Source organism: Cladophialophora immunda (genome assembly GCF_000835495.1).
Source record: "Cladophialophora immunda strain CBS 83496 unplaced genomic scaffold supercont1.2, whole genome shotgun sequence".
Lineage (NCBI taxonomy): Eukaryota > Fungi > Ascomycota > Eurotiomycetes > Chaetothyriales > Herpotrichiellaceae > Cladophialophora > Cladophialophora immunda.
Genome location: NW_015622542.1, coordinates 4,143,998 through 4,164,450, shown reverse-complemented (window position 1 = coordinate 4,164,450; position 20,453 = coordinate 4,143,998). Strand labels below are relative to the sequence as shown.

At 54.5% G+C, this 20,453-nt stretch overlaps 5 protein-coding genes across 6 annotated transcripts; 2 read left to right on the top strand and 3 right to left on the bottom strand.

Moving 5' to 3' along the window:
• Nucleotides 1-3,733: 3,733 nt before the first annotated feature.
• On the top strand, nucleotides 3,734-7,907 carry PV07_03729 (uncharacterized protein). The gene has a single exon (XM_016390476.1). The coding sequence runs from the start codon at nucleotides 3,991-3,993 to the stop codon at nucleotides 7,672-7,674; it is 3,684 nt and encodes a 1,227-aa protein (XP_016252378.1). The 5' UTR covers nucleotides 3,734-3,990; the 3' UTR covers nucleotides 7,675-7,907.
• Nucleotides 7,828-10,285, bottom strand: PV07_03728 (uncharacterized protein). Its single transcript, XM_016390475.1, has 2 exons — nucleotides 9,853-10,285; nucleotides 7,828-9,771 (listed from the first exon to the last, which is right to left on the bottom strand). Exons 1-2 carry the CDS (start codon nucleotides 10,074-10,076, stop codon nucleotides 8,118-8,120), a joined length of 1,878 nt encoding a protein of 625 aa, XP_016252377.1. The 5' UTR covers nucleotides 10,077-10,285; the 3' UTR covers nucleotides 7,828-8,117.
• Nucleotides 10,286-10,442: 157 nt separating this feature from the next.
• PV07_03727 (uncharacterized protein) lies at nucleotides 10,443-12,829 on the top strand. Its single transcript, XM_016390474.1, has one exon. It carries the CDS (start codon nucleotides 10,507-10,509, stop codon nucleotides 11,620-11,622), a length of 1,116 nt encoding a protein of 371 aa, XP_016252376.1. The 5' UTR covers nucleotides 10,443-10,506; the 3' UTR covers nucleotides 11,623-12,829.
• PV07_03726 (uncharacterized protein) lies at nucleotides 12,669-15,634 on the bottom strand. Its single transcript, XM_016390473.1, has 2 exons — nucleotides 13,424-15,634; nucleotides 12,669-13,373 (listed from the first exon to the last, which is right to left on the bottom strand). The coding sequence occupies exon 1, from the start codon at nucleotides 15,027-15,029 to the stop codon at nucleotides 13,566-13,568; it is 1,464 nt and encodes a 487-aa protein (XP_016252375.1). The 5' UTR covers nucleotides 15,030-15,634; the 3' UTR covers nucleotides 12,669-13,373; nucleotides 13,424-13,565.
• A 150-nt stretch (nucleotides 15,635-15,784) lies between these two features.
• Nucleotides 15,785-18,612, bottom strand: PV07_03725. Of its 2 annotated transcripts, XM_016390471.1 has the most exons (6): nucleotides 18,303-18,612; nucleotides 18,209-18,223; nucleotides 18,032-18,139; nucleotides 17,216-17,963; nucleotides 16,909-17,160; nucleotides 15,785-16,861 (listed from the first exon to the last, which is right to left on the bottom strand). In XM_016390471.1, exons 1-6 carry the CDS (start codon nucleotides 18,461-18,463, stop codon nucleotides 15,878-15,880), a joined length of 2,268 nt encoding a protein of 755 aa, XP_016252373.1. In that variant the 5' UTR covers nucleotides 18,464-18,612; the 3' UTR covers nucleotides 15,785-15,877. The 2 variants fall into 2 exon arrangements, with proteins under 2 accessions (XP_016252373.1, XP_016252374.1); XM_016390472.1 differs by having other exon boundaries at nucleotides 18,209-18,612.
• Between the last annotated feature and the right edge of the window lie 1,841 nt (nucleotides 18,613-20,453).

Genomic DNA, 20,453 nt, shown 5'->3' with positions numbered 1-20,453 from the left:
GGAGAAGGGACGAGTGGTCTTGGATAAGAACCAGATAGCAACAGTAGTGGTCAGAGAGTGGGATAGTCGCGACCGGGGTCTCGAGAAGGCATGGGCCATGCCATGGGGGGGGCAGATGGCTCAGGATCATCCGCCCTAGCTTTGCACGGAAAGGCTCATCGTTGACCGTTTGGTCACATTTCCCAGACGAGTGATTCCGTGATGGGCGGCAAGGCATGATGATAAAATGATCTATTAGCCGAGAGTGGCAGCGCGGGAGCATTTCTCCGCAAGCCTTGGGGGGAGCGGGATGCCGCAGTTCTCGTCGAATTCTATGTCCATTTTGCACATCCAGGCGGGAGAGGGGCCGGCGACGGCAAGGAGAGGGGGAGTTTGAGATTTCGAAAGGATGGGTTTGAGTCCACGGCCCCAGTGAGACAAGCCCCGAAAGGTTCTTTCGTCCACGACCTTCAGGCATCGAAGGTGGTTCAAGTTCGGTTGCACCGCCTAACTCAGGCAAGACTAGCCCCGTCCAAAGATTTCATGCCCGAGGAAGAGCACATGGGGCAGGAGGGAGTGCGGAACGCGAACGGGCTTGACCAGGGACACCTCATCCCAAAATCAAGTTGCTCTGGCTTCGGTGATGGGGCCCGCTCAGAGGGCAGAGTCGGAACGGTAGGAGGAAGAGAACCACCTTCCCAAAACTCGCTTCTCAACCCCCATGCTCTTGGGAGGTAAACGAACGTCGAAGCTGTCGTGTTACTTTGCACGGCCCATGAGCATGTTGCCAGCCGTCCATGGTTGGATCTTTTGGGGGGAGGGGGCAATCAAAGCTGGGGGGGCTGTTTGCACCGTTCGACGGGGAACCTGGATTCCCCGGAAGGGGCAGCCTGCAGTTCCGCGTTTCCAGGGTGGTTTGCTCTGACCAGGGGCGTGCTGGCATCCTACGAGTAGGGTTCCTTAGGCATGAGGCTAAAAGCTGTTCAGCCCAACCCTTGTCCCGCATGGGAACCCATAAGGCACAATTCCGACTGTTGGTGTGTGGGCGTGGGCCCGTCCCTTCGTTTTCAATCAAATCTTTTGCAAACTTTCAGACATGTAGAGATTGAAAGCTGGATGAATTCTCAAAGGATCGCCTGTTTTTGGAGGGTTGCAGTCTCTGATCAACCCTCCCCCTTGCGAGTCGAAGCCGAAAGCGGGACGCACGGCTGCTGGAGGGTGGAAGAGTCGCTATGGTCTTTGTACGTCTCCACAAATGACAGATGCCGCAATCCTTGGGGTTGGTGCTTTGCTGTCCTACCAGGTGGACCAAATGCCACAACACGGAGTAAGCCGTCGCAACATTGTATAAAACCACAGCCTGTTTGGAAACATTTCCTGCATTTGACGGGTGCCGTTAGGGTCGAGAACCTTTCGGCATGGAGCCATGGTGCGCCGACTTCGCACGCAGAAGCGAAAAGAGCTATTGAAGGATCCGCTCCGTTCTCCTCAAAGTGTTCTCTTTCTGCTGGATAGACCCTCTAGTACGAGTAATGTCATAGAGTTGGATGCTGTGGCTGGCAACACCAGTGTGTCATACTTCCTTTTTGCTCGCGTGTCGATGTGTCGACCCACCTGTTTCGCCCAGCAGCCATGTCATCCTTTTAGTGGCGCTAGGTTGTAGTTTCTACTACGTACAGCGTACGGAGTACAGGAAAGAAAAGTCCCATTGAGGCGGGTAAAGTGAGTTTGGCTGGCATAGCACTCAGACCCGCGGAGCCTGGATGACTGGGATGTACGCCCCCCGTTCCCGCCAATAAATTGTGGGTGGACGTTCACCGCTCTGACGATGGCACTTGCATACTCGAGAAATTTGTCCAGACCTTGTTCGTAGGGAAACGCCCGGAAGGCAATCAACGGGAAGTCTCACACAGGCGGTCATGGGTAAGCGACGGCTTGCGGGCAAGAGAGATTTTGGTTCCAAGGGCCTCAGCATGTTTGGATGGTCGCCTTGAATTGCCCCAATGGGAATCTATGCATCTGGAGTATGCCGGCAGGGCCTCAGAATCATTTTCGGCGCACGCATCCCCTAGACCGTAGGGGGCGGCCGGGTCAAGTGTCAATGACGAGGACATGGCCAGGGAGAGGGACGAGTCCGCGCCACCAGATAATGCCTGTGCCACGGAGACTGAATCCGAAGTTGTGATGAAGTCTGAACAGCCATTAAGCTTCAAGGTCGACAAATGTTCCGTCCACCCACGCGGAGCGAGACCTACTTTGAAAGGACGACTTATCCGCTCTCTGCCGCTTCGTAAGTCGCCTCAAATCGCAGGAAGCAGCGAGCCAGAAGCAATGCCACGGGTGGGAGGACGGATGGAGGGGACTCTGTGGCGTCCACCCCCCGTACCTAAATTGGTTGCTTCTGGACCGTGTGGCGGTGCCTAGCGTGGTGTGGATACTATCGATCTGGAGGATTTAGGCGCTGTGTCCACCACTCGTTGCTCCCGATCGGTCCTGTACCTCCCGTGTCACTGACCTCGTGAACAGCGCCTTTGTGCAACCATGAATCTTGTTTTGCAATCTGTCACGGCTCCGAAACGGCGTGCATGCGAGGTCTATCAGCGGCGCCTTGCTTGGGCCATCCCTATTCCAAGCTGTCGAGCTGTCGAGCTGTCGGCCGCGCGTACTCGGGTGGTGGTTATTCGACCTTATGCCTCATTTGTAGAATCGACAATGCTTCATGTGGGGACTATCCGGTGTCTGCAAGGCAACCAGAACACGGTGGATGTAGAAAATATCCCGATCTGTTGTGCTACTGTACAATATCCCTTGCTCGGCTGAGCAGATTCGCAGCCCTGCCTAGAGGTACCGAATGATGGAAGCTGAAAAAAAAAGAGGACGGCGCCCAATGTGTGCAATACGAGGGAGGACCTTCGTGAACAATTAGCGGTGACCATCCAAGGTCTTGTTTCTGCAGCCGGCTGCTGCCCAGGGTAGGGGGATGGCCGTCCAGAAGGGGAGCTCGCCCACACACCATCATCACCAGCATCAGGTTGCCGTGGACTTTGTGGTCTGGCTCAATCACTCGTGCAGCTCTTCGAAATCATGCTTGTCTAATGCATCCCCTTGGTCCTTGCAAGTGCAGGTGAGCAGACTGACAGCGGGATGGAGGGCATTGGATGAAACTCTCCACAGTTGACAGCCCATGCCAGCATCTTTGGGATTGGTGGTTCTGCCTGAGGCCCTTCAGGGATCTTTGACAAACAACAGCGCGCTGGGGCAGGTGACACTCATTGTGGGTTCAGAACTCGGTGCCAGGGCGCGAAGGGCGGATCAGCAAGCTCAAGATGTGCCCCAGGGGCAATTGATGGTAAGAGTAAGCGAGTGCTGGGAGAAGTTGGGGGCTGCGAGGGAGCAGAATTCTTGGATCTCGGAACCCATCCGTCGCGGAAGGAATGAAGCATGGCTCCGTGCAGATTCTGGTTGGTGCCCACCACCTTTGCATGCCGCAGAAGCAATAACAGAAAAGCCTTTGACTCACCACAGACTCCTAGCAACGAGAAACTGGTCCCAAGAAACCGACGGGCGTGGGAGGGCAACCAGTAGAAAAGACAGCAAGAGGCAGATCATGCATTAGGCGGGATGGATGCTGCAGGAGGTGCACGGTGCTGGCCGCAGGTGACCGCCCCGTTTGGGAAGGTGTGACGATCGAGATTCCACCCTCCCAGCGCAGGCTGCGCCCATCTGCGCCAGTTGGGCACTTGCTACAACCACCATCCATGTCATACCTCGTATATTGATTGTTTCTTGCCGTGTCGGTCAAGGGACTGCTCTGGCCTGCTCCTCAGGCTGTTGAATGCTCGCCACGGCTTGATCTCTGCCACCAGACTATCCTCGTCATGTCCTCTCCGTTCCCCACCTCCCGCTTGACCCGTGCGATGGTGTAGATGTCAGGTTGCCGTCCTCCTCCCCACCGGGCTGGCTGCGCAGCCACACCGATCCCTCAAACATGAGTTGCTCTCAAGATCAAGAATGAACCTCTCCCAAAGACATGTCTTGTCTGCCGCCATTGCAGCGTTCATCGCTTGGGGCTTTGCAGTCCGCGCCATTCCCGTCTTGCGCTTCCTGGGATACGCTTTCACGCTTGGCTGTCTGATCACTCTGATGACTTTGCTGGCAGCCACCTTGAGAGTCTCTAGGTCGCGCGCGACATACCAGGCGCTGTCCTCGCCTCCGAATGCCTCCCCTGTCTTCCTTCTCCCCCAGAAGTGGGACTCCGAAGTGTCAGTCCTCCGGGTATCCCAACAATACCAACCCTTACATCTCTACGACCAATCCTTTGTCGTCTCCCAAGCCCTCGAGACTCTGATTGGTCTTGCGCTGCGCGATTTCGTTTCCTCCTGGTACCAGAATATTTCCAAGAGTCCGGTTTTTGTCAATGAAGTGGACAGGAACATTCGCGCTGTGTTGGTGGAGATCAGAGACCGGATTCTCGCCGAGGACATGGTCAATGTTGTCGTGTCCAGGATTGTACCCTTGATCACAGCACATTTGCGTGACTTTGATCAGGCTGAACGGGTTGTGAGAGGCCGCAGTTTGAACCGTAACGTCACCGAATCGGAGGAGCTGGAATTGGCCATTGCAGCCAAGTACAAGGATGGGAAGCTGCATCCTGCTGCCGCCCTTGCCTATTCGGATACAAAGACAGTACAGCAAGACCACCTTCGGAAAACCCTGGTCCGCATTTTACCGGACCTTTTATCCTCGACCATGATGGGAAGTCGCGCCACTCTGGTGCTCGTGAAGGAAATTGTCGCCGGTGCCGTCCTGTTTCCAATCATGCAGTTGCTATCTGATCCGGACACATGGAATCAAATAATCGAAGCTTATGGCCGCACCACGTTACAAGACAGAAAGACCGTGCGCAGAATGAGAGCGGCTTTGGATCAGCATGCGTCTCCGATCCCCAGAAGCAAGACCGGCCAAGAGCTGCCCCGTCTAGCACCCAATGACAGCGAACGTGCTTTTGAGCGATTTGTTAGAGCCATACGCAAAACCAAGAACCTGTCGGATGCTCGGCGATTTCGGAGCTCCGTCGCCAGCCAGATTCAGCGCGAGAGCCTGGTTGAAGGTCAGGATCCCGTTTATTTGCGAAGGTTGGAAATGGCCAAACGCGTACTGGACCAAAAGATTGCGAAACTCACTCAGACTGGACCCGTTCCGCAGGCGGTGACACCGCCGCTCGACTCGCGGCCCATTCCTGCTTCGAAGCCGCGCGAATGGACCATGGTGGAGATCATGCACACTGCTTCGGGGCTGTCGTATTTCATGGAATATATGGATCGTCAGAATCGTATGTCTCTGGTCCAGTTTTGGGTGGTGGTCGACGGCTTCCGCAATCCCCTCGAGGATGATTTTGGGGACGAGTTGAATCCAGGTATTCAACAAAGTTGGACCGATGCAGATCGTATGGACATCGCTCAAATTAGTGAAAAATACATGCTAAAGGAAGAACTGAACATCCCACAAGAGTCCAAGGACGCCATCAAAGCGTTCTTGGCCGCCGGCCGGAAAGCAACTCCTCAACAATACCGAGCTGCTAGAACTGCCGTCCTGGCCGCTCAGTCCGCAGTCTTGGAAGAGTTGGAAACACGACATCTACCAAACTTTAGGAAATCCGATCTCTACTACAAATTTCTAGCTTCCGCCGACGCAGCCGCCGCGCGCCCGCGCCAGCAGAGCACGGGTAATCTTGCCGAGGCGAACGGGCAGGTTGGGGCTGATACTACGAGAACCCTAACCCAGACTCCTTCTATGACGAGAACCAGCTCACAACTTGCGACGCGGAACAAAGATCTGAGGCGAGCTGCGGTGTCCTCGTCGGATGTTCGAAGCCTGGCCTCTACCAAGCTATTTGACGATGGAGATTTTGCCAAACGGTCTAGCGGTTCCACCCCATTGTTCGACGACGGTTATGACACTGACCCATTGGCACATTCCACCCACAGCCTTGGACACGAGTCATTGAATGGTGATTCCCTAGACCAGCGTCAGGTCATTGAGAACATGGAGGCAGCTATGAACAATATCATGACGGACAGCCCGATGGACGAGACCATGGGCTACGATGACGATACACTTTTTGGTTCCCCAGTGTCGGCGACCAAATCTTCCAAGATCGACTCGCCCCGCAGCTCCCTCGATATCCCCGGCGCTGAGCAGGCCAACAGACCCAAACCTAGCTTGGCAACTCTCGGCCTTGTCAATACTTCCTCCCGTATCGGCGTATTCACCGACAATGATCTCTTTCCCGACGAGGAAAAGTTCATTGAGGATGAATATGTCGACAATGACGACAGTAAGGGGGACAATGGAGACGAAGATGAGATCCACGAGGCAGCACCAGGAGATCTCGGCCTCGCCGAAGCGATCTCAGCTCTTAATAACGATATAGAGCGCCTGGTAGCCCAGGAATCGGTGGTGGACACCTTGACTCGCAAGGCTGAGCTAACAAACAATGTCGCAGAGCTGCGGATTTTGAACAAATCCAAATCAAGTCTCCAGAGGGAAATCCGTCGGAAGGAGCTCCAGCGCCAGCAATATATAGTCCAAGAAAGCGACAACAGTTTGTATGGTCGATCCAGCATCTCTATCAAGTCTGTTGTAGTGGGAAAAGAAGACGACGGGCGAGAATTCGCGTTGTATGTTATCGAAGTGCAGAGGCAGGCTGGCGACCAAATGCCGGCCGCAGTGTGGGCGATTCCTCGACGATATTCCGAATTCCATGAATTACATCAACGGCTACGACGCAGATACCCTTCGACGAGGAATCTCGAGTTTCCGAGAAGGAGGGTTGTAATGAAGCTTCAAAAGCAATTCCTGCAGAACCGGCGGCTCGCACTTGAGCATTACTTGCAGCAACTCCTCCAAATGCCAGACGTGTGTCGAAGCAGAGAACTGCGCTCATTTCTCTCACAGTCAAGCATCAAATCACAGCAGGACACGAGTAAAGAGTCCAACGCACAAGATATCGTGACTCGGATTTACAACTCTGTCACCGAGGGCATGGATGAGTTCTTGGGTAATGTGTCGGTCCTGGATCAGCTGTCGGTAGCCGGGCAGAACCTGATCTCGGCTGCCACGAATCAGCTGGGAATGAATCAGGCCGACATTGTCCCTCTGGAACCTGGCCCGGTGGCGGAAGCTGAGGCCGAGTTGGCAGCTTTTGAGGATAAGGAACTGGAACCCTTTGTGAAGCCAATCTGTGACATTTTTCTCGAGACCTTTGAGCTGAATCGAGGGAACAACTGGCTTCGTGGCCGTGCCGTGATAGTGGTCCTCCATCAGCTACTCGGAGGGACCATTGAACGCAAGATTCGCGAAATCTTCAATGGTTTTGTACAAGAGGAATCACTCCTCAAGTACATTGACATGATCAAGGAAACAATGTGGCCGGGAGGTGGCAAACTAAGAGAGGCGAAGCCACGAACAGCCGTGGAGAAGAAGAAAACAAAGTCAGAGGCGGCGCTGATGTTGGCCACTCTGATTCCCGACCTAGCTGGCAACGTGGTGGGCAGAGCCAATGCACAAGCTGCCGCCAGAAGAATCACGGCCACCATGAACAACGCACGACTCAATCAGCACCTTGCCTTTACGATTCTCGACGAGATCGTCGGGGTGCTGTTTGATCCTGCAAAGAAAGGGGGCTTCTCCTGATACATGATCTCGTGAGTGAGAATGTTGCAAGGTGTCCGAGCACGGAAAACGCGTTGGAGCCTGGGTGAGTTCCCGACTGTATTATCTTCTTGTCCACGAAGGTCTGGTATGCGCAAAAAAGGGGTTGGTTGTACATAGAGATAGAGAAAAGGGCGTATTGCACGGGTGATAACCATTGCTACGCCTGAAGCATGAAATAATGATATGTGAATAGAGCGCATCGTCGGACGAAACTGATTTTAATTTTCCCGCAGTCGAACAGGGGGCTCTGGCCTCCGCGTTGTCGCCTTGCATCCATGGAATATCGAAAGAATAGCAGAATGACTCCCGTGTGATTAGACCGACAAATGCACCTCATATCTAGCCCCTTACATCTAATTTTCCATGGTGATCTCCATGTATACCGGCCAGGGGACATCCGTAACCCCCGCCTAGGACGCCAACTATCTGCTCCTCAGCAACACACCCCGGATCCCCTCCAGCCCGTTCCTGAGCAGCTCGCGGAGGAGGTCCTTGGATCTCTGCAGGCCGTGCTTCCTCGTGAAGACGATGGCCCAGACCAGGCCGACGAGGCCGAGGGCGCGGAGGGCGCGGGAGGCGGCGAGCTTGAAGCGGCCCTTTGTGGTGTACTTGAGGTCCCAGTGGCGCCAGACGGGGAACATGCAGCGGAGGGTGAAGTCGACCTGGGTGCGTGGGTAGACGGTGGCGTTCCACCCTTTGGCGGCGTCGGTGTACCAGTTGACGCAGCCGCCGGACATGAAGACGCTCTGGCGCAGCTCGCGCTGCAGGTCGGCGGTCCACTGGCGCTCGGCGCTCTCCTTGACCTCGGCGGTGTCGACGTCGCCGCGCAGGATGGGCCCGATAAACTTCAGCGCGTAGTTGACCATGTTCTCGCTCGCGAGGATCACCGAGCTGTGGCCCGTCGCCGTGTTGGGGCCGAAGATCATGAAGAAGTTGGGGAACCCGTCCATCGCGGTGCCCAGGTACGCCTGCGCGCCGCCTCGCTCGTCCCACGTCTTGTACAGAGACCGCCCGTGGCGGCCCGTCACGTCCAGCGGGTGCAGCCACTGGTTGGTCTCGTAGCCGTTGGCCATGATGATGACGTCCGCGGGAACCGTGCGCTGCTCAGTGGGCGCCTTGGAGTCGGTCTTGGACATGGGCGGATAGAGACGACCCGGTCCCAGGGTCACCGACCGCGGCTGGATGGACGTGATGGGGAGCGTGGTGATCTCCACGTTCGGCAGGGCGAGGGATTGGTACCACCCTTCATCCACAACTCGTCGCTTGCAGAACACTTCGTAGTCTGGCGTCATGATCTCGTGGTACTCCTCCGGCACCGTCTTGTGGAGGTACGCCAGGAGCTCGGCGGCCTTCTTCTTCCGGCGCTGCCTCGCGGCCTCACTGGGCGTGAACAGCTCGACGAACTCGAGCTCGCTCATGGCGAACATCAACTTGCGCAGCCCGTTCTGGAAGCCCGGCACATACGTGGAGAACAAGGGGATCCATTTCTTCCAGAACTCCTTGGCTGCGGGAGGGAGGAATTGCACGGCCCAAGGCGGCGAGCGCATCAGCTGCGTGAGGTGTTTGGCGCCGTATTCGGGCTTCACAAGCTGAGGCACGACCTGCCCTGCCGAGCAGCCCGTACCGATGACAATGACATCTTTGCCCCGGACATTGAGGTCGGGGTTCCAGCGCGCCGTGTGGACGATTTCGCCTTCAAAGGTATCAAACCCGGGGACGTCTAGAGGTGGTTTCGGCTCGACCAGGCCGCCCACCGCGCTGCAGACGACCTTCGCTCGCACGATCTCTGTGCGCAGTACTGTCTTGGAGTTGGGGCCGTTCTCTTTCTCCAGCGCCTGCCTTTCCCGGGTGGACAGATCACCTATCCCCGGGGCGAGGTGGTCCAGCTCGACCTCCCACTCTTCGACATCGTCGAGCCAGCGCATGCCCTTGACCGAGGTGTCGAACTGGATCTTGTCCAGGATCTCGAACTTCTCGCACACATCGTAGAGGTACTGGATGATCTCGGGCCCGGAGGGGAACAGGGACGTCCAGTGAGGGTTTTGGGCGAAGGAGAACGAGTACATGATGGCCGGGCTGTTTTCCCTCTCCGGGGACGTCGTTAGATTTGAATGGGCCAATCCATAGAGAAACAGACACAGGGCAAGAGCAACTTACACATCGCAAGCAATACCGGGATACTGATTGGTGTGCCATGTGCCTCCCAATGCAGACCTCCGCTCAAAGATGCGGAATTGATCGAAGCCCAGGACCTGACGCAGTCGGCAGCCCATGGCAATGCCAGACTCGCCGGCGCCGATGATTAGGACCGGATAGAAGGTGTAGCCAGGCTTGTTGGCCGGGCCGCCATGGCGGATGCGGTCGACGCGAGCACCAGTCATGGTTGCAGGACAGTAGAATAATCAGTGAGACGCGGAGGGTATCAATGCTGTAGAATCCGAGGGGTAGTGTCTCGAGGCCACTGGAGAGAGGGTGTGTATGTGTAAAGAAGAAAGCAGAGGAATCGCAGGAGATGCCGACAGGCTTCTCGACTGTCTACTGCTCAGCAGCAAATGAGTGAGAAACGATGCACTGTTATACTGTCATTAGGTATTATTGGTGGTGGAGGGGGAGTGACAGATCAGGCAACCCGCAGTTTATTGTGTCGCTCGTGTCGCTCGTGTCGCGCCATCTCACGCCGAATGAGCTGCGCCCGCCGAGGTTCTTGGTTCTCACCCTGACGAGTTCCATCCACCTCCCTTTTTCAACCTACACGAGCAAGAATACGAGGAAGAATACGAAATCCGAGCTGGTGTCCGTAGAGACCATCAGATGCCATGGCTCGCCCTCCGGACAAGGGCCTGTTCAGCTCTTAGACGACCCCCGCCCACCGTTGCCTCATCCTCTTCACTGCTGCCCGTGCCTCGTCGTCGATTCGGGTCCTCCATCGCGAGCCACGCCAAGGGCACCATACGGGAGGTCCCTATCCTCCCCTCGCGGGATACGGGGGTGTTCGAACAGGCGTACAAGCGGAATCTGCCAGTCCGGCTCCCTCGCTCAAGAACGCATCTCCCTCCGGCCTGCTCGAAATGGTTCATCCACGACGGCAACCCGGACTTTGATCTTTTCGGTTCCCCCTCCGTCATCACGGACGGGGATGTCGAAGAAGGTCGACCCGGCGATTGGATCAACGTGCCTCGCTCGTCTGAGCTGCGGACCTCATTCTGGTCAGAGCATGAATCCACATTTGTGCCGTTGGAGATAACCACCAGAGACGCTTTATCAGTTCTCCCGCCCGGCAGCATTGACGCGGAGAACGAGGGATTCGAGCGCATCACCGCCCCCTTGAAGATCCTGATCGCGTATCTTGCCAGACCACCGACAACAAACCCCACCAACACTTCCCAACTTGACCGTGATATGTCAATCTACCTCGCGCAATGCGACCTCTCCTCTCTCCCGGAATCAATGCAATCCGACGTCCCCATCCCCAAGCTGCTTCGCCCCCCCTCGTCTTCCCGTGGCACCATAAAAGGCGACATCTACGCATCGTCCCTCTGGCTCGGTCGTCCGCCAACCTACACCCCATTACACCGCGATCCGAACCCGAACTTGTTCATCCAACTGGCGGGCCAAAAGACTATTCGTCTCTTGCCTCCAGAGATCGGCGACGCTTTGTATCACGAGGTCATCACGAAGTTATCTCCGACCTCGACTTCGTTCTCCACCGCCATCAGGGGCGAGGAGATGATGGTCGGGCCACAGAAAGCGGCGCTGCACGATGCCATCTGGGATCCTTCCAGCATTTACAGCGACCTTGTCGGGGTCCATGGCATACAGACGACGCTCAGACTCGGTGAGGCACTCTTTACCCCCAAAGGGTGGTGGCACAGTGTCAAAGGGGTTGGCGATGGTGTCACAGCCAGCGTCAATTGGTGGTTCCGATGAGCCTGAAGCCGGCAGTATGAAAATGTGAGAGTGTCAATCAAATTATGCTATCTACTGGCTTCTGAACTGAAAATTTTCAGTCCTACACCCTCGTTCAGACAAGAAGAAACTCTTCTTGGGGGCGACTGTAATCCCTTTGGTGCATAGACAATAGAGGCCGAATATATTGATATCCTTGGACAGGGTTATATCGGCTTAATCCCTGTGTCAGAAATTCTCCCCTCCAGAAAGTCGTGGGCTCGAAGACAATCGCGGGCCCCAGGAGGGCGAATCGTCCATCGGTGGTTTCCCGCATCACAAAGAAGCAATCGGAGTCGTCTAACTGCACCAAAACATCTCCATCATTCGTCAAGCTCGACACAAAAGCATAAAGAGGTTCCTGACAACGCGGAGACGACTTTACGTCTGCCTCTAGAGACAGTTGCCGCCGTGTGTATTTGCAATCCTTTTGGATACGATCAATGTGTTTTGAGAACTTGAAAGTGGCGCAGCAGGAATACGAACGGTCTCCGAGCGCTTTGGAGCCTCGAGGACGTCTTGCAGGACCGGAGAAAGGTCTCCATTATGTTCCCTTCTCACCACAGTAAGATTGTCGCTGTCGAAACTGTCGCGAGACTGCGGAACTGAGGGACTGCCGTCTGCGCTGATCGAAACAATGCTGGCGAATCGCGAGCCACGGCACACGAGAATGCCATGATCATTGAAGTCCTGGCTCAGCTTCGTATATCGCTTGAAGCTGGCCGGGACCGGGGCTTTCATACGGTATCGGGGAACGTCGACGCGTAGGTCGATAGCCCATGAGGGCAGATCCGCGGCATGGATACTTCTGTCCTGAAGAATGCAGAGACAATCTAGCGTGCGCTCCTGGTTGATAGTCTGCTTCAAGAAGTCTTGAAACACGAGAGAAACAGGCTTGTTATAGTCGATTGCAGGAAAATCCCTGCCGCAGCCCGTTTGGCGGATGTGGAATGATGTATGCTGGTCCTCGGATGCGATGCTCAGTGTTGAAAAGACCTTGTCTTGTGGAAGTGTCGTCGACTCAACTTATATATTACCCGCAGTAAAGATAACCCGTAGTAAAACCGGCCGAGAAAAACCAACCCCTTCGGGGGCGAGTTTCGCTTATCACGAACCAGAGTTGAGCTGCTTCGTGCTTAAGTTTTTGCTCCCCGGGGGGTTTGGCCTTTTCTTTTTGTGCGTGTGTGTGTGATCAAAAGCGGATTGTGGGAAGCAACGCAAAGACAGATCAACACCAAGGATAGAGCAGAAGTGAAGAAGCGAAGCAGATGGGATGTGTAGGAGGGTAGATGCCAGATACTGCCCTTGTCCACTATGTGTAATAACAACACGTCTGCCTCCTGCCAGAATTCAATATCCCAAATCAACCAGCGCTGTCTCGTCCGCTTGCTCCCCGTCATCGATCCTGGATGTCAATTCATCTCCCATTACTCCTCCTGTGCTGCTGTCTGCCTGTCGTTGGCCGTGGTTGTTCCATGATTTCTAGCACGCCGGTCTCCATACCAGTTCTGCCGTTGGCTGCGGCTGTTGCCGGCCGCAGATCCTTCCTCCTATTGCACTGATCTCGAGCGAGCTTTGAGCTTGCGTGTGATGAACAGGTGGTGAATCGAGCAAAGAACGTGAAACCTTGGACCTGTATCCCCCTATTCAGATGCCCCCGCATACTCGCAATGATCCTCAAGGGCGGCCTGGGAACTCCATGCTGCTGGGTAAGGCCGTCCGCGAGGGAACCACTAGAATTGTCAGAGTAGATGCTTTGCTGGGCTGCTAGTCAAAGACACACTTCTTTCCATATTCATTTCATCGACAACGTCGGTTGGTATGCTCACTCTTGCGCCGTCCGGCTTTGGAGGGGGCACCCCTTCTCATTCAATCTTGTTTTCGTCGTCTGCATCGTCGTCCGTCACCTTCGTTTGCTGCCATGATCATATCCAATTTCCCTCTCCCGTTTGTTGCACGGAGACGTCGACTCCCTGACCCCTTGTCCCTGGCTTTCGCCGAGACTTGCCTCGACTACCGCCTTGACTTTGACTGGCCATCAGTGCGTCTCCATCGGCATCAGGTTCTCGTTTTGACTTGGCCCGTTGGCTGGTTTGAGTGAGGGGTGCTTGATTCTGCCCCTGGGTGGCCATAATCGCATCTCCGTCCTGGTCAGCGACTTCTCCACCGCCACCTTCGCCTTCCTCTTCCTCCCCCTCCTCCTCTTCCTCTTCATCATCGTCTTCGTTGTCCTGTATCCCTCCTGGCACACGCCGCATTTCCTCATCGGGATCACCATCCACGGTGCCGCCATATCGTTCGTGCCATAGTCTTGCTTCGTCAAGCTCATTGATGTCCAGAGGTTTAGACCGAAGCCAGCGCATCCGCGGGCCGCTCTTCGCTCGTTCCGATACTTTGAAGCCGTAAATTCTGGGCTCATAGATTTTGCCCTTGCCTAAACCTGGTGCAAGGTTGTGCGTGGCGATTCCATTGATAGTTGCTGGTTGTGGAGGTAGCGCGTTTTGAGCAACTGCGGATGCAGATGTCTTCTCGTCCTTCGCTGATGTGATGCCAGGAATCGGTGGGGCTTGAGGTAATGTTAAGCTTGAGCTTCGACTGGCCGTTATTCCTCCTCGCGTGGCATTCACTTCGTTGGGACTTAATGTGCCTTCGAGGTCATCATTTCCCTGGCCACCGGGATCTCGAGGGTTTCGTTTCTTGACTGGAGCAACGTCCAGATCTGGATAGGACATGAAGAAGAGGCATGGAAACGTCGTGCCGAAAAAGGCACCGTCGACCGCCTGAAACCTAGAATTCGGCGGGGTGTAGACGTCCAGACAGCTTGGACAAAAGAGTTTGACCGTCTGCTGCCCTGGGGTGTCCGTTAGACCGACCGGTAACACTTTTGCTCCAGCACAATATACCCGAGGGCAGAAGCCAAAATGCGACAGTTCGTATTTCTCCATCATTTGTTGAATCCCAGGTCTTGAGGTGATGTATCGAGCATGTATCAGACCATACAGGAGTTCCGCGGACGACTCAATGACAGAAGTATCAGATGAGGTCCGACCATGTCTTCTGCCGCCAGCCGGGCCGCCAGATTGTCGCCTCGACGCCCCGTTTTGATTCGCAGCTGGCTCGTCCAATTCGTCCCCCAGAAGGCCATCATCTTCCTCCTCCTCTTCCTCTTCCTCCTCTTCTGACAGAGCAGACGAGTTGGTCTCTGACGGCTCCACGTCAAGTATCATTTCCAGTGCATCCTTGTACATGGGCACCTGAGCTTGCAATCCCGTCAGGTTGAAATCGTCCTCGATGAAATCTTCACTGACTTCTGCAAAATATTCATGGCCGACCAGGTTGCAGAAGGTGCCGATCCAGCTATCTGGACTCTGAGAAGAGGATTGAGACATTGCGTTGGAGAGCGTGGCGGAGGAGCTGGTAAACTGCTGGTAGTAAAGGGATTCAGAGTACTCAGAAGCAATTTCGAGCCTGTCCAGGCCAGCGGCCAGGGCGGAGGCTTGTTCGGCAGACAGATTGGGATAAGAGTTGCGTTCAATAGAGAATCTTCTGTCTGTGAGGACTTAGCTTCCTGGTGGAAGGTAAGATGACGAGAAGATGAAGGAGTATTCTGGCGCGGGGTGGGAGGGGTCAGGAGAGGAGAGAGATGGAAATCGTGGGCGACATGGAGGAGGATTGCACTATTTCCGTCGATTCTCGGCACCAGACGTCGCTCAATTGTTTTCGCTGTCGGCGTCCTAGGAGTTTCAGGGGTTGATATGGACGGTAGAGGGGCAGATCAACTCAGAGGGTCGCTCGGTGGGCTGTGTTGACTCAGGAGCAAGGATAGGCAGGCGGTGAATTCATACAAAGAGCAACCGGGGCTGCCTTTGATGTGGCAACGTGCACAAATCCGCGTGCTCGAGGTGGAAGTTGGTCCCAAGTCTTGTCTGTGGACTCACAAAGGAGTGATAGGTGGAGGATAGCTGGATATGAATTCCACGGCCGCACTTTTGACATGCGCCCGAGAGCGAAGTGGACGTCGCAGTGAAGTCCAATCATGACCAATCAGTCGCGACACCAGCGGGCTTGGCGCACGGTCATGTGATTAAAGAGCAAGCCCAATGTCCCTGATGGTCCAGTGCTTGAGGACAACTTGATAGAATAGCATGTAATTTCTTGCTTGTCCATTCATCATGATATCCTAGGATTGTTTCATTGACACTAGACTCTTCTGCTAGTGTCACCAGACTGCTAACTCTCAAAACAACTCGTTCATAATCCTGGCAAATTCCGGCTCATTCCCAAGAGCATTGAATCCTTCCGCCATGCTGATTTCCCCGTTCGCGCCCACAAAGTTGAACGTGTCCGGCCCTGGCGTCGTCGCTCCGTAACCACCTGCCAGTTCAAACAGACTGGACAACTCATTCGTGATCTGCAGTGCATCGTCCGGGCTAACTCCTAACTCTTGCTGATTTTGGCCTCCATTCGCCTGGTTCGAATTCGAATTGCCATACGGCTGTTGGTAATCAACCTTATGACCGGCAAGCCCAGCCATTGCCATTGCGGCATCTGAGTGAGCGTCCTGTTCAGCATCACTCATGCCGTTGCCGCCGCGAGCCAGGAGACCGATCTTGTCTCCCATATCCTTCAACCCCCGAATGGTCCGCCATAGTCGTTTGGACACGTGGGATTTAGTGCTGAAGCCCTTTACTATCTCAATCGCGGCGTAAAACTCCTGTCTGGTCTGGGAACAAAAGACAGCCGGAGCGTGGGCCACGGACAGGAACAGCACAGCGAGAGCCTGGACTAGGAAGTAGTTGTACAGCACTTGCTGGGTCTTGTAAATATCAGACATCTGGTTGACTGCCGTCAAGGTGTTGATAGTGTCCTTAGCCACGTCAATCACATTCTGAGCGTAATGTCGGTTCTCCATAATGCTAGTGGCGGAATGAAGGATGGGACGGTAGATGGAGATTCGTGCCTGGTTCTTACGCAAATACATCAGGAGTCGGAGGCGGCGCACCCCGCGGCCGGGTATTTCATTCTCTCTGGCAAGGTCTCGATTGTTGAATTGCAATGATTCTGGTAACTGGGCGTACCACTGCAGGATCTGGTAATCCAAAAACCCAATCTCGTCTTTCTTCGTGTTCTGCCCAGCTTCGTACGCAAGGTTGTGGTACCAGACCTTGGTAGCAATTTGGTTGTACTTGGTAATGTGTTTCAAATATGGATGACTCTCGTCCTACTGCGGGTCAATAAGGATCTTGGAAATGGGCTGAGATAACTTACCGGTTCAGGTAGTGCGGGATCAATGTCTGCATCTTGCAGTGCAAATGGCATCCCTGTGCCAAAGCTCCAACGCCGATCGAGCGCATAGACCGTCCAGAAGATACGGATGGCTTGCTGATACTCGGCTTCATTCGTAAAGGATTTGAGCAAAGAGTCCTTTCGGTGGAGACCCATTTCTATGCACATGCGAGCTGCGATGCCAATGAATCGCCAGGCCTGTGCCTCTTCATCCTTTTGGAAGTAGAAGGTGGCCTGTTGATGGGAGTCAGATTGCGTGGCATGAGTAGCACAACGGGTTTCTTCTTACCGTCAACACCGTCAAAACGACGGACTTGATATCCAGTGCGGTAACCAACTTCAGATCCGTCGCCGGTTTCGCCGCGTCAAAGAATCTCTGGCCCAACTCGCTGCGACCGTGTCCTTCGACCGTCAACGTTATAGCAAGAACCATCTTCAAAACGGTGGTCTCCTCATCGTCGAATGTGTCTGCGCCTGGGAGCCCGGGTTGGCCCAACCCAGTTCTCAGGGATGCCGCAATGAACTTGTACAATGAGTTTGCTTGCTTCAGTACCTTGTCGATGTCCACCACCGGGTACATTATGCCAATTTCTTCCTCATAAACTCGACACAGACGAACCACTTCGGAATGGTCAATTAGCCAGAGTGGGTCTTTGCTAGGATGAGGTGGGAGCATCATGATAGGTGATGCTGCCCGGCTTCGATCGCGAGACATCATTCCGTCATCCGCGGCACTGTGTGTAATCCCCATGGTCTGAAGGGAAGATTTTGCCACATCCAATCCATACACTGTGCTTGTCGGGCCGTGAAATTGAGGCAAAGCCTTGGGCTGAGCTCTTTTCGGCGAGATGAGGGGCGGTAGCGTACGCGACGCCGACATGGACATGGATCGGTTTGAGCCATCGTGGGAGAATTGCGGGTCGATGGCAGCCGAATACGCGATGTCGGATCTGCTTCGTAGTTCGTTCAGGCTGGCGTACAGGTCATTGACCTGCTCTTGGAGTGCAGCGATGTGGTCGCGCATCTGGTTGAACTCCCTGCTCCGAAGGTCAGTAGAGAAAAAAAGTGATGGCGCCTTCAGCTGATCTAAAGGGAAAACACCCACACAGAGTCCTTGAGCGAGTTCGTGCAACAGTTCGGCGCATAGATGCACTCGAGATTCAAATTGCCGCATCTCTGGCACGGGGTGTTCCCATTACATTTTATTTTGCGCCTGCAGTTGCCAAAGCGTCAGCTTCTATTTCGATGATGGAAAAGGCGGACGACAGAGAGAGCCACTCACCGCTTGCACTCATTGCTGTTTCATCGACAGAACCCAATGTCAGCATACTCAGTCATCTCATATCTCTTTGGTATTGTTTCCCCTGGGGTCCTACCACGCGATCGAGATATATCTGTTCCTTTTTGACCTCGTGTGTGATTGTTTCTCCGGTGTTGGGTCAGCTTCGGCTTTGCGTTTTTCGCCATGTCCATTGGTTTGGGGAGGGGAGGCATCGGAAGCGGTACCAGTGCCAGTAGCGACACTGGAAGAGACCATGATATTTTTGAGTTCTTCCCCTACAACAGAGCTTCGTGAGAGGGTTGACAGGGCAGTGGATAGGCGTGGAGATATTTCCGCGATGGACCGTGAGGCGAGGCTGGTGTACTGATGAGATTGCGGAAATAAGAGAGAAAAGAGAGGGGGAGGTTGCAGCGCAGGCTGGAGGATGGAGAATCTGGAGGGAAGAGGCCGGGACGGATTATCTCCGCCGGAAAAACTCACTAGTTGTTGCGGAGAGAAGGCGGGGAAACCTGTCGAGCTGTTCCTCTCCTGCTCCCTCCTGCGCCATCGTTATTGCTTGAACACAGTATATTTTACCTACAGAGCACGCAGTTGATCTCCCAGGAACTGTCGAAGCTGACCCTGTTGTATCTCTCACTGGAATTCCATGGCCAACTATCTCTCCAGTCGTCCGCCTACAACACTCTTGTCCCTGAGAGGCCGGCAGAAGTCAAGCTGTCCATGGTTCGCTATCCCTCACAGTAGGGGGCACTTTGTTGTTTCTTTTTCCGCACCGCGATTACCGTCGCGGTATCCTTGCTTGCCCTAGTCTCGCAGAACAGAGCGAGGCAGCAATGCATTGGCCTATTTGCCACGACACCTCTTGCTTGTCTTCTGCTCCCTTCCTTGCTCCATTATGTTTCGCACATGCAGATGTTGTATCAAGGCAGCCCGGCCACGGCCTCCCCCTGCGGCCCTAGGTATTGTTATGTCTCGGCCTTGCTTTTGGGATTGCCCTCGAAAGACTGTTGCGATTAGGCCTTAGTGCGATTGTGGTCTCTATCCAAAGCCAGTGACGACAGGCCACACAGCCTTCAGGCGTTCCACGGAGACTTTTATGACGACGTTGGTAACCTGCCGGACAATGGAATACTCCGAACATATCTTGGAAAATATCCATATTCTTCAGGATCTTGCGACAACTGCGTTTAGGTTGCCTGCCAAAGAAGGCCTGAAAACAAGAAAACACAAATATTAGTGGTCTTTCCATCCGACCATGTGGACGGCAACGCATCGAGAGAGAGGGTTGAGGGTGTGGGGGAGAGACAGAAACTTGGACTGATTGCCTTCAGGCTCTACCTACTGGGTGTCAGTCTCGCAACACTATACCCCCTATCCACACAATCTCCATGCAATGTCCTGTAGCGGAAGTGTTGAGGAAGATAGTTTGCTGGGATACCGCCTTGGGTGTATTCCCTCGTTCTTTCAATCCACCGAGACGAAGAGAGTTCAAGGCGATGGCCTAATACCCCCTTTTCCATGATGGTCGAACGACGAAGCCCGTTGCGCAGGACTTCTGCCAAGGAGCCGTTCGCAATCCGCACGAACGATAGATGGAAAGTCGCTGGACCATGTGAAAGTCAGTTCCACTGGGTCAGTCGCAGGGCGATTGTCAACTTCACTCCTTTGCGAAGGCAGCCTCAGGCACGTATGCAGCCGGCATACGCGCCTTCTGCGCGACCTATACCACGCTCGAATTAGGTAAGGAGTACTAGGTTCCGTTATCAGTCGTTGGGTTTCAATAGGCGGTTACTTTTCTCGTGGGAAATCATCACTCACTTGGCACCAAATCCCCCTTTGCCGGAGCGGTTTCGGAACTGCAGAAGGTTGGGAGTGAAGGGAAGTGTGTGCAGGAGGGCCAATGAAGATGGCTAGACTGGAGATCGGGCCAATTGTGTTGCAAGAAACCGGCAAAGAACTACTGCCGAGTGGAAGCCCACGGGTCCTGTGTCTTTCGAGGGAAGCTCAATGTCTCTTCCCACCCCCTTTTCACTGCATGCACATATCAACATGGAAGACATGTGGCACAGCGTATCGCCCAGGTGGAAGTGTTGATGCAGTCGAAGTGTTCTCGCTTCCCACAGTCTCGCGTGCTTGGAAGGATTCACTTTAGGCACGAGACTGGGTTCTGGACCACCAAAACCAAATTGACCTACAAGGGGCAGGTTGAGAAATCTGGACCTGATGCACGACGAGAATGTTTCTG